We start from the raw sequence: 13,273 nt of genomic DNA, 5'->3' as shown, positions 1-13,273 counted from the left end.
CTGTCGACAGAGGTTCTGTTGAGATTTCCCTTTCAGCAGTAATACGGGTGCAGGACCTGTGGGATAGATACCCACAATGCACTGCTGACACAGTTGAACTTAGCAAAGGTAATGGGGGCACACTGTGTCAACATCCTAAACGTGTGAGCACTAACCACTAGACTTTACAAAGTCAATGGTATAAAATCGACTGTATTTCCTAGTATAGACACAGCCTATGTTTTCTTCGTGCATTTTAAATATTTTATGGGGTGAGGAAAAAGATGGCCTAAATACTAAATTGTGGCCTAATAATTTATCACTGCAACAACTTTGTTTTGAGTACTTGTTAAATACCAGTTTAGTTTTAATAAGTGCAATTTCTATTCCTTTTCCCACAGCTCTTGGTATGAAAATACTTTAATGTAAACATAGAGAAGGAAGAGCCAAGTCTCCAAGCATGTATCTTGATTAGTTTTGTTTCCGATGTCCTTTCTCTTCTTGAATACAAGTTAATCTAAGTAATTCAGGTGCTTCTGACCATGATTTATTGTACTTGATTTATTAAATCTCCAGGCAAGAAATATGAAGTTCCTGTGGAGAGTGGATTAGCACATGACAAAGGACTAGAAATGTTATCTCTGTTTGTTAATATGAAAGTAACAGATTTGCCAGAAGAAGCCGATAGTATTGTAAGGGAATGCAAAGGTATGTAGTTTGTTAGTTTTTATTTTATAATTAGAAATGTTTGTAGTTTTTAGTTTCTACTTTATAATACTATAAAGTAGAGAGTATTAATTCTGTACTACATCAGTATTTTAAATGAACAGCACAAGTTACTGCTGGACCTCTGCTTGCAAGAAAAATGGGTAGTTATCTTGGCTTTTGACTATACGGTAAACCCTCGAGAAGCATGAGTTAAGTGCAAATCACAACTGCTTCCAGTCCCCTGGCTCCCGCAGCTGGGAGAGCCTGGCGGGTACACAGCTGCTTCTGGCGGGGTTTCTCCCAGCTGGGAGAACCCGTGCTGCAAGCCTCTGTTTGTGCATTGGGCTCCCCAGCAAGTAGGCAGCTATTTGCAGCGCAGTTTCTCCAAGCTGGGAGGAACCACGGCACAAGCAGCTGTGTGCCTCCCAGCTGGGAAAAGCCGGGGACTGCGTGGCTGCCTGCCCCCCGCCCACCCCGACTTCCTCCAGCCTCCCACTCCCCCACTCATGGGAATTCTGGGGATCTCCCAAACCCCCCGCATTTGCCAATTTACACACAATTCAATTTACACAGAGGTTGCCCAAGATGCAACCTCTGTGTAAATCGAGGGATTACTGTACAGCTTTTTCTGTATCCCTTCTCAGTCTGTTTAGAGTGCATACAGGAGGAGTACTCAGATGAGCTCCAAAAAGTTACATAAACAGCATACTGTTTGCTTGACCTCCCAGTATCCCAAGACATTTGGTGAGGAAACAAGAACCTGACCTGATATCCTCATCAATATCTGTATTACACTGTTAAGTAATAGGATCTAATAGTTTATCTTCTCTGAAGATTTTAACTGTTTTTTCCTTCATGTTTTTAGGTTCCCCTCTTGTAGTGTCATTGATAGGTGCACTCTTACGAGATTTCCCTAATCGTTGGGAATATTATCTCAGACAGTTACAGAATAAGCAATTTAAAAGAATAAGGAAATCGTCATCTTATGATTATGAAGCACTTGATGAAGCCATGTCCATGAGTGTTGAGATGTTAAATGAAAAATTTCAAGACTATTATAAAGATCTTTCTGTCATTCAAAAGGACGTTAAGGTGCCAACTAAGGTAATAACAAAACTGAAAAGCTTTATAGTTATTAGTGAGATACAACTTCAAAATGTCTTTTTGTCAATGTGTACGACTTAATTAAAATAATTTATCACCTCTGTGATTTAAGAGGTAATGCTGCAGTGGACCAGATCCATCATTTTATAAAAGCATCTTAGTTTGATATTTAACAAAAGAAGTTGTAACTGAAGAGCTGTCGATATATACTTGAACTCCTTTAGTATGTTATTCTTGGGAACTAGGCTATACTGACCTACGGAATTTTCCAGATGATGGGTGTTTGCCATAATGAAGGGTAAGCAAAGTCTATTAATAAAACTTTTGTATGTACAAACTGTTACAGAGTACTGTACATGTATAACATGTCATAAGATAAATCCTTAATGCACTTGATTCAAACTGTTGTTAGGGGTGGAGGCACAGGGTCTGGGAAGGAGGGCATGGGAAGTGGCATGGGGTAGGCTTGTGTATGTGGCACCCCGCTCCCAGGAGCACAGGTGGCTACTCCTCCCCATCCCGCCACTCCCATTGGCCGGAATTCAGAGCCAATGGGAGCAGTGGGGGAAAAAGCCTCTAGACAAGTGCTTCACTGTGCTGCCATTTTCTCAGATGCAGGGTTGGGGGTGGTATCAGTGGCAGCAGCATATATTCTGCAATGTAAAATAAGGCAATGACTGGTAATTGGCAACTCTAGATTTCTCTTATTGTAGCCTTCTATATTGTATACTTGGATGATAGATTCTGAACCTTGTTAACTAAGTAAACAAACTGTAAAGATTAGCTAAGCTAAACTTTTTTCTGATGCCATCTAAATCAACAAACAGCTTTATCCACATCATTTTCTCCCAATTAGCAGTTTTCTTTATATTTCATTCTTGCAACTAGGCTCTGCATCATCTTCTTGCACTGCTTACACTTGACACATTTTCATTGTTTACCCAAGGGAAGAATGTCTTTAAAATATTCCCAATAGGGTGTGTCTTATGCCCAGATGACATGACATTTTTTCTGTGGTAAAACTGTGGGGGAGTTTAGGAAGTTGTGTGTGAGTGCTGAATAATGTGTTCCCTTTTTCTTTCTGGTCCCCTCACTGTTCCTTTTTATGTTGCCTCTGTCTTCTCCTACATGTTGTGTCTGTCTGTCTGTCTGTCTCTCTCTCTCTCTCTTTATGAAAATCAGTGTCTTAACTCCTCTGCCACGCTTTGTCAAGGTCCACTACCACCACTACTATCACTTAAGCAAAGAACAAGAACAGTCCTATCTAGCTTATATCTTTCTTTGTGCATGTGACTTTTTAGTTTGAAACACAGAAATTTAAAGTACAGAACTTTTCAAGAAGCAAGAGCAAATAGTTAGGCTGGACAGATTGGAGCCATTTATTCATTTTTATGAGACTGTAAGTGGATATCTAGCATGTTTGTGACGAGATTTAATTTGTAATTGTTGTTTTTTAAAATGAGAAATGTACTATTTTATCAATGAGTTAAAATCTGATTTAAATTAAAAAGATTTTTTTTCTTAATTTTTGTTAATCTGCATTGCTTCCAGCCCCTTTTAAAATCTTCAGGATACTTACTGGTAAGAGATAAGACAGAACCAGATGGTATCAGAAAGGACTAGACTATGAATGTTGGTTCTTGCAGCATGTTTCCAGATGGAGCACTTTTACAGATGTGTGGCTTTATAGGTGTGCATCATGAAAGAAGCAAGAGAGGCAGGATTTGGGTGTGACATGTTTTGAATGTACCTTAAAAAAAGTATTTCTTAACTTTAGAAACAAAGGTTAACTTTTCAGTTTGTTCATCCTAATATTTGCAAGACATAAGTAATGAAAAAAAGTTACCTGTAATACTGGATTTATCTTAATGCTACCCTTTTTCCAGCCAACAAATTAAGTAAACTAATGTGACTTTGCTCTCCTTGCCCAAAAATGAAAACCTGTTGTTACTTTTTCCAAAGACTCATCTCTAGAGTTTGTCCTTATTATGGTTTTCACTTTTTCCCTCCGTGTTTTAAATACACTGACTTCCTGCCACCTGGTCCAATGGTAGTCTAAATATTTTGTATATCAGACTTTCCTTCTCTTCCCTCTAGTCATTTTAAGGAAAAGTCTACACATGTTTTTGCTTTGGTCATTGAAATCCCTCATCAAGAATTTGAGGCTCTTCTTGGTAATATTTAGTACTAAGAAGATTCCTAAAATTCATTTTTGTGTAACCTAAATTGATCTGTTAACTCTTCCTTGCCAAACTAGGTTAACTTGGTGACCTCATTATTCTGTCTGTTGTATAAGAAACTATGTGAATTACTGTATTCTTGTTATCAAATAAATTAAGTAATTTTGGGATAATAGTCCTTGGTTTCTTAGTCCTATGCTTTTATGTTGTATGGCTTTTAGGTGCTTTGTATTCTTTGGGATATGGAGACTGAAGAAGTCGAAGATATACTGCAAGAATTTGTTAATAAATCTCTCTTATTTTGTGATCGTAATGGGAAATCGTTCCATTATTACTTACATGATCTTCAACTTGACTTCCTCACGGAGAAAAATCGCAATCAGCTTCAGGTGCAGTAACCACAATTCTAGTTTTTACTAACTCTTTAACGTTGGTCAGCCTAGTGCAGTGATCAGTAAACTAGACTAGTGAGTGGGCTACATGCCTCCTTTATCTCAATGGGCTGCAAGACTTTCATAACCAATATGATTTACTGGGTATTTTTCCTAACAGCGTTTGCATACCTAGAATTTGTGGGGAATCCTGACTGAACAATAGCAGTGGTTTGATTGGAAAAAGAGGAAACACATGGCTCTCGCAGTCAATGTTGTGTGTAGTCAACATGCACCTCCCTTCATGAGCATGTCACTTTAGTAATACTGGTAGGGAAAAATACTTTATGGAAGCCAGCGGAATCTGGCAACCTGTGGACTATAGTTTAAAAAGGAAAAAAAAAGTGTTGTAGGCTACACATAGAACCCCAGTAGGCTACATTCGACCTGTGAACCTCAGGTTGCCCACCACTGGCCTAGGGTATTATATACACTTCTGTAACAGAAAATAGCCATGGCCTAAAATAATTTTTGTGTTACAGAATGTTAACTAACCATGTTTGTAAAGCTAGATCTTCAATGTAATTATAAGTATGTTAATTCAAGTATCAGAGAGGTAGCCGTGTTAGTCTGTAGCTTTGAGAACAATAAAAAGTCTATAAGGTGCCACAAGACTAACAGATATTTTGGAACGTAAGCTTTTGTGGGCAAAGACCCGCTTCATCAGATGCATGAGTTGGGGGGTGGTTTCAGAGGGGCATTTAAAGAGTGGGGTCCCAGTAAGAGGGAGGGCCAGAGCTGACAAGGTCTATTCAGCAAGGTGGAAATGGCCCAGTATCAACAGTACTTATCAAAAGAGGAAAAAACAAGTCAGATCAGACAAATTTGACTCCCTTAACCATCGATTAAACAGAGACTGGCAGTGGCCTCCAGTGGCTCACCGCTTACAAAGGCAGTTTCTCTGCTTTGGGTGCTAATAGCACCCCATTAAACTCTGACAAAGGCTCACATCCCCCTGTCTGATCTGACTTGTTTTTTCTTTTTTTGATAAGTACTGTTGATACTGGGCCATTTCTATCCTGCTGAATAGACCTTGTCAGCTCTGTCCCTCCCTCTTACTAGGACTCCACTCTTTAAATGCCCCTCTGAAACCACCCCCCCACTCATGCATCTGATGAAGCAGGTCTTTGCCCACAAAAGTTTATGCTCCAAAATATGTTAGTCTATAAGATGCCACAAGACTTTTTGTTACGCTAATTTGTTTTTTTTTTTAAGTCATCATTTTAAACTATTTTGCTGCTGAAAAATTTGAAAATCTTGAGCTTGGCTGAGAGTGGGCATGTTTGGGTTGATGAGATTCTTTCAAATGCATTTCTTCTCTTTTCTCTGTTTCTCTGGCTGTAATCTCTTGCTTGTAGAAGATTAATCAATATCCACATTACTACATGATATAATGAAATGTCAAGATGACATTAGAATTGAAATTCCCATTTCCTTTCTGGTCTGATTTAAACACGGAGTATAGAAACGTGTGTGCATATTGGTGGTCTCTTGAATGAAACACAGGGAGTGAGGAAGTGATTGCAAATGGTGGAGTATTTCTCAGTTCCTCTCCCCTTCACCACCCCATACACGCTGGTTTAGCAGAAGTAACAGAGAGGAAAGAAAGTCAAAGAATAAGATAAACAGCATGAGTCATTTATGCAAGTTACAAAAGGCTATACAATTCAAGGCTGACTACAAGCATAAAACCTTTTTAATTTAGATCTTTAAAGAAGTTTCCGAGATTTCACTTCAGCTTCGTCTACACTAGCAAGTTCTTTTGAAAGATTTTTCAAAAGAAGCGAGTTCTTTCAAAAGATCTAGTGGAGCGTCTGCTCACAAGGCGTTCTTTTGAAAATAATTCAAAAGAATGTGGCGCTCCTTTCAAAATCACTCTTCCTTTCCCATTTCAGGAAGAGCACCTCCTTTTGAAAGCTTCTTTCAAAACAAAACACATGTAAACACTCTGCAGGCCACATTTTTTCCTTAAAGTGCAGTCCTCATGGGGACTGATTTTTTTTTTTTTTTATCTCTGGCCCATTTTTTTTGAAAGACAGCAGGGACAATGTGGATGCTGTCTTTCAAAAGGGCAGATCACTCTTTTGATCTGCTTTTTGTACGTGCGCACACTGTTTCAAATAAAATTATTTGGGAAGAGATCTTCTGGAAGGGCTTCTTTTTGAAAGATCTCTGTAGTGTAGACCTAGCCTTAAAGTTTTAGTTCCATAATTGGAGCATGTTTCCAAATTCATATCATGGACATACCACATAGTCAGCACATTCAAAGTTTAATTGATGACTTAGAATATAAAGTAAAAGTAGGTCAGGCAAGGACTGAATTATTAATAATTTTAGTTATATAAACCCCTATAATCTGCCCACTAACAATGGGAAAGGGTATAACAAGGCATCATCCTGCTCCTGTCTTTTTTCTAGCCTCAAACTGCTGAGGAATCTTATTTCTCTGAAACACCTTTTGCAATTTAGTTAGTGTCCTTTCCCACCTCCTTAATACCTTCTGAGGTGATTTAATTGGTAATCCAATGATGAGAGCACTGGTATAGCAACTGCCAGGGCCACATTAAGAAAGGAGAATTAGGGCAAGCAGCCCAGGGCCTTGGGCTATGGGGGCCATGGGTCCTGGGCTGCACCCCTAAGTTTCTTGTGTTCGTGGCTGGACCTTCCTTGGGAAGAGGGGGAGGCAGCTTGGTGATTGCCATTCCTTCCCTCTCTGGAAGTGTGTCATTGCAAGCACTGGGAAGCGCTGTCCAGGCACTGTCCACCCTCACCTGGAGGGTCCTCCCTCACAGTTCCCATTTACTGGAAATTGCACCCTAACTCCTTCTCAGACCCTGCACCCTGGAACTGAACCCCATTCGGAAGTCCTAACTCCATCCCAGACCTTGAAACTGTAACCAGAGCCCCAGACCCTGTATGCTCATCCGTACTTAAGCCTGCTCCTGCACTCCAGCCCCCTTGGCCCCAGCTTGGAGCCCCCTGTGTTGTCATCCCCTGCTCTGCCCCAAAGCCCACATCCCTAGTCAGAGCCTTTACCCCCTTCCACCTCCACACCCATGGTTCTTTACGTGGTGATCCCCCATTTTGGCCCCTCCCCTGTGTCTAGGTGTCCTCACAAACATCTAATAGCTCCAGGCCCCACAAGAGTTAATCTAACCCCAGCTACTTTTTCTCAGCACTGTCACAGAGGAGACAACTAGCTTCTGGAAGAATTTGAGCTGTAGCTATTTAATAATGAATCCTCTGAGGCTTGAAATTAATTATAAACTGAATTTTAACAGGTACAGATTATGAAATCCTTTTATTGTCCTGCCTTTTTTTTAAAGTTTGATTGCATGTAGTCCCAGGGCATGACATAGGTGAAATGATCTCTCTTGTCCCACCAAAAATCATCTCTTATCTAGGGATACAGTTGTTTCATTACTGAACAGTGAGTGAGCCTAGTGCTTGGAAGGCATAGAATTTAAGGTAGGATTTTCAGGGAAAAAAAAAATGCCTAGGTGACTTCAATGTATAAGTGCCATGGTTCTCTTGAAATTCCCACCTGAAACTTTCCAGGAACTCGGAGGATACGCGTAGCTAAATGTGATCTTTTCAAAAGCAAGCAAAAAAAAAGATCTTCCAAAACTCAAACGCTTCTTCCCCCTGAATGCTATGCAAAAAGCCAAAGGTTAAGAATAGTCACGTACTGCACTGCAAAAGCAAATAGATTGCATAGGTATTACACAAACATGACTACTTTGTGTATACTGTATGGGAGCTCCTAAGGTCCTAGAATGATCTTATTTTGAAAAGTGCTTTATACACTTAGGTGTTCAACAAATACAATGTGCTCTTCCCAGAACTTTGGGATTTCCTTTATTGAAAAATATGGTGCTGACTGAGACATTTGACAACCCGAAAGATATTGGGGGGGAAAAAAATAACCTCTCGGATTGTGCATATAGGTGAACTTAATAGTTTATTTCACTTACTGCACACTTTATAGAGAGAATTTAAAATTTGAGTTATTTGCAATCAAATATTTTTAAAACTAGAAAATATTTTAGCCCAAGGTTTCATATAGTACTAATTGAAAACTTGTTCTTTATTTCAGGAGCTGCATAAAAAGATAGTAAATCAGTATATGAAACATTATAAACTAGGTATACCCACTCCAGCTCAAGAGGATTGTATGTACTGGTGTAACTTTCTAGCATACCACATGGCTAGTGCCAACATGCAGAATGTAAGTTCAGACTCACATACTTTCTCTTTCCTTTTCTCACAATCTCACTTTTTCTCTCCCTACATAACTTTCCTACAAAAGTCTCTTCTTCAGTTGTTGCAAACAGCGCACTAAAAGGCAGGTATTTTTGTTGTTACAAGATTGTATGCAATTTCTATGGAAGAATGGGGAATGCTAATGTAACTCTTTGCTTATACTCATTTTGAAGCCGTCTTCCCCCGTTGGTTTGTGTGTACTAGTTCAGACTGGATTCTCCAGGGAGCCACAGATAAAGTATTTTTGGATGAAAGAATCTAGTTTCAAACAGACTCGGGGCCACCTTCATGCTCCAGCAAACAGACAGGACCTCTGGTCCACCAGCAAGTCCTAATTATTAATAAATATTGGAAGGACTTTGCCTACTGGCTGAATTTATGAACTTATGACCACAGAAGACAACTCTTTGTAGGTTTTAATGCCTCTTTGTAGGTTTTTAAGCATATGTGTAGTTTCACATAAATAGAAAATAAGAATAAATAAAAAGAGCTATATGGTAACTTAACTCTTGGCAATCACGGCTTTCTGAGAATAACTTAATGCAGGAAGAGAACTCTGCAGCCTGGAAATACCTTGGGTGAGAATGTAGGACTCAGGTCTCCAGCCAAGAGAAGCTGTGATTAGGGAGCTGGAAACCAGAGCATGTATGCTCTTCTGGATCACCTGAGGTGAAGCCTAGGTCATTTGTCTTGAACTGGGACATCTATCTAATGATTTTTAAATACTTTGGATTTGCCATACTGTTTCCTTCCTACGTTACAGGGGCAAGATTAGAAAGGCAAAGGCATAAAATAAGTTTAAATTAGCTACGGGCATAAAGGGAAACAAGATGACTTTTTTATAAATATATTAAAAGCAAGAGGAAGACCAAGGATAGGGTAGGCTCATTGGTCAGTGAGGAGGGAGAAACAGTAACAGGAAACTTGGAAATGGCAGAGATGCTCAATGACGACTTTGTTTTGGTCTTCACTGAGAAGTCTGAACAAGGAATGCCTGACAGTGAATGCTAGTGGGAAAGGGGTAGGTTTAGAAGATAAAATAAAAAAAGAACAAGTTAAAAATCACTTAGGAAAGTTAGATGTTTGCAAGTCACCAGGGCCTGGTGAAATGCATCCTAGAATACTCAAGGAGCTGATGGAGGAGGTATCTGAGCCATTAGCTATCATCTTTGGAAAATCATGGGAGACTGGAAAGATTCCAGAAGACTAGAAAAAGGCAAATATAGTGCCCATCTATAAAAAGGGGAATAAGAACAATGCAGGAAACTAGAGACTAGTCAGTTTAACTTCTGTGCCTGGAAAGATAATGGAACAAGTAATTAAGGAAATCATCTGCAAACACTTGGAAGGTGGTAAGCTGGTAGGTAACAGCCAGCATGGATTTGCAAAGAACAAATCAGGTCAAACCAATCTGATAGCTTTCTTTGGTAGGATAATGAGCCTTGTGGATAAAGGAGAAGTGGTGGATGTGTTATACCTACACTTTAGTAAGGCATCTGGTACGGTCTTGCATGATATTTTTATCAATAAACTAGGCAAATACAAATTAGATGGGGCTACTATAAGGTGGGTGCAAAACTGGCTGGATAACCGTACTCAGAGAGTAGTTATTAATGGTTTTCAATCTGCTGGAAAGGTATAACAAGTGGGGTTCTGCAGGGGTCTGTATTGGGACCGGTTCTGTTCAATATCTTCATCAATGATTTAGATATTGTCATCGAAAGTACACTTATTAAGTTTGCAGATGATACCAAGCTAGGAGGGGTTGCAACTGCTTTGGAGAATAGGGTCAAAATTCAAAATGATCTGGACAAATTGGAGAAATGGTCTGAAGTAAACAGGATGAAGTTTAATAAGGACAAATGCGAAATGCTCCACTTAGGAAAGAACAATCAGTTTCACACATACAGAATGGGAAGCGACTGTCTAGGAAGGAGTATGGCAGAAAGGGATCTAGGGGTTGTAGTGGACAACAGGTTAAATATGAGTCAACAGTGTGATGCTGTTGCAAAAAAAGCAACCATGAGTCTGGGATGCATTAACAGGTGTGTTGTGAACAAGACGTGAAAATTCGTTCTTCCGCTCTGCTCTGCACTGGTTAGGCCTCAGTTGGAGTATTGTGTCCACTTTGGACTCTGCATTTCAAGAAAAATGTGGAGAAATTGGAAAAGGTCCAGAAAAGAGCAACAAAAATGATCAAAGGTCTAGAGAACGTGACCTGTGAAGAAAGGCTGAAAGAATTGGGCTTGTTTAGTTTGCAAAAAAGAAGATTAAGGGGGGACGTTACAGCAGTTTTCAGGTATCTAAAAGGGTGTCATAAGGAGGAGGGAGAAAACTTGTTCTTCTTGGCCTCTGAGGATAGAACAAGAAGCAATGGGCTTAAACTGCGGCAAGGGAGGTTTAGGCTGGACATTAGGAAAAAGATGCTGTCAGGGTGGTCAAATGCTGGAATAAATTGCCTAGGGAGGTTGTGGAATCTCCATCTCCGGAGATATTTAAGAACAGGTTAGATAAATGTCTGTTAGGGATGGTCTAGACAGTATTTGGTCCTGCCATGAGGGCAGGGGGCTGGATTTGATGACCTCTCACGGTCCCTTCCAGTCCTAGCATTCTCTGATGCTGTGATTACTGGTAGTTTGGTTTGGGTAGTTGGGAAGTTGTGAGGGAGAGAAAACAGATTAACTCTCATCAGATATAATTTTTATTCTCATCAGAGTTTGTTAATAGGCTCTATATGAGTCACTCTGGATTTTTTTAAACAGTTTTGTATTCTGTGAACACTGGTTAAAAAAGCAAAACTTAGTCATTTAATTTTGTTTTCTTCCTATTTGTATTTTTTTAAGAAGTGAAAAATTTCAAATAGCTCTACAATTGGATATAAAATGGGAGAGGAAGTTTTATGAAAATTAACTCAGCAGCTCCCATTTTTGTTTGCATTTTGAACTTTTGTCATTTTTCAAAATTAGAAATGTTTCTATCAGGTTTTGCGTTATTTCTAATTATTTTTATTTTAGATGTAAAAGATTATTTTTGCAGTTACTATTCATGTTATATCCTCTTGAAAATTCATATGTGCTAAAGTAAAAAAGAAAAATGGTACCTTTTTTTTTTTAATTGTAAACTTTAAGCACGGGCTTGGATTGTCTTTCATTCACACAGCAGTTAGCAGACTGATGCTATGAGAAGGAAAGAAAAATAATCTGTTAGGGCAAATTGGGGACACTTGGTAAAAGATAACTAAGAAAATAAATCCGAAAAAAGTAACTGCTAATCAGACATACACAATTTATATAAAATATAACATTTCATTTTTATTTTTGTAATGTATGGCAGTAATGGAACATTTCTTTAACATATGGAAGATCTGTTACTCGTTGACAAGGACACATTTTATCTAATTTATGAGCTATTTCCCTTCCTCTTCTCCTCCTCCCTCACTCTTTTTTAATCATTTCGCGGCTTGGAGTTGGCTGTAACACTTTCTATTGTAAGTGGGACAATAAAATCTGTCTATCACTTGAAAAATGGTTCAACTTTTTCTCTACTAAAACAGAGCTAATTAGTCTTATGTAGCATGGTGCTCTTAGGTAATCAGGATAATACACTGTAGAGATGATGTTAGAAACAGCTTTATCCTTGTGCTAGACAGAATTTATTCCATTCATTCGGGTCATTTTACCCTGAAACTGCTTTAAAGTTTGGCTGTGGCAGCTTTATGCATAGTAGTTACACTTGATTTTTTTTTCAGAACTATGAAAGCTTTAGAAAGACTTCTCTGTCAATCCTTGTGGGCCATTCTGTTAGTTTGTATTCTTGTTTTTGACAATTTTTAGTAAAAAACTAATATTTGTGAAGTTTATCTTTCCTCTTTCCATATGTCATACTTCAGGCTCTGGCTGATGATCCCTCTTTCAGGAGCTTGCTTCAGTTGCTTCTGACTCTCTCTTTAGGTGTTCGTAATTAACAAGGCCTGCTTAAACGTTGCCAAAAATACATTTTAGATTTAATGGCTTCTTTAAATATGATGATTTTTTTCTTTGATTTTGTCAGCTGTCGAACTGTAAGCTTTGAAGCTCCGGAGGGATGTTGATGTTTTATTGTATTCATTTATGTTTTATTGTATGCATATGCTTTTTTTCCTAATGTATTTTTGTTAATCTTATTTTATTTCTTACAGGAACTTTGTTCTCTCATGTTTTCTCTAGATTGGATAAAAGCAAAAACAGAGTTGGTAGGGCCTGCCCATTTGATTCATGAATATGTAGAATATAGCCCTGTATTGGATCAGAAGGTATGTTACTTTAAGATAAATGACCAGTAGTCTTCAACCAGATTTTGTCTTCCTGTTTGATTTCAGGTTTTTAAAAATACTTAATGGCCAAAGGAAAGAACGGTGAATTGTAAGGCAGCTCCACAGTACAGCAGAAGAAAAAGTAATTCTTGTATGGTAATATATAGATGAGTAATTACAATAAAAGTTATCAGAGGGAGCTGTGTTCGTCTGTAGCTTCGAGAACAACAAGTCTTGTGGCACCTTATAGACTAACAGATATTTTGGAGCATAAGCTTTCGTGGGCAAAGACCCACTTCATGCATCTGATGAAGCAG

The 13,273-nt window shown here is 38.8% G+C and overlaps 1 protein-coding gene across 4 annotated transcripts in view; it reads left to right on the top strand.

Moving 5' to 3' along the window:
* The window catches only part of APAF1 (apoptotic peptidase activating factor 1), a 110,056-nt gene that overhangs the window by 25,293 nt on the left and 71,490 nt on the right, over positions 1 to 13,273 (top strand). For all 4 annotated transcript variants that reach the window (XR_012647842.1, XM_075011402.1, XM_075011411.1 and 1 more), the window contains exons 7-11: positions 556 to 687; positions 1,553 to 1,791; positions 4,193 to 4,360; positions 8,499 to 8,630; positions 12,843 to 12,956. Coding sequence is in view for 3 of the 4 variants with exons in the window: in XM_075011402.1 (XP_074867503.1) it covers positions 556 to 687; positions 1,553 to 1,791; positions 4,193 to 4,360; positions 8,499 to 8,630; positions 12,843 to 12,956 (785 nt within the window). In the remaining variant the exon portion in view is untranslated. The remainder of the gene's footprint in view (positions 1 to 555; positions 688 to 1,552; positions 1,792 to 4,192; positions 4,361 to 8,498; positions 8,631 to 12,842; positions 12,957 to 13,273) is intronic.

The sequence above is a fragment of the Carettochelys insculpta genome, chromosome 1, assembly GCF_033958435.1.
Source record: "Carettochelys insculpta isolate YL-2023 chromosome 1, ASM3395843v1, whole genome shotgun sequence".
Classification (NCBI taxonomy): domain Eukaryota; kingdom Metazoa; phylum Chordata; order Testudines; family Carettochelyidae; genus Carettochelys; species Carettochelys insculpta.
This window is presented reverse-complemented; position numbering and strand designations above follow the sequence as displayed.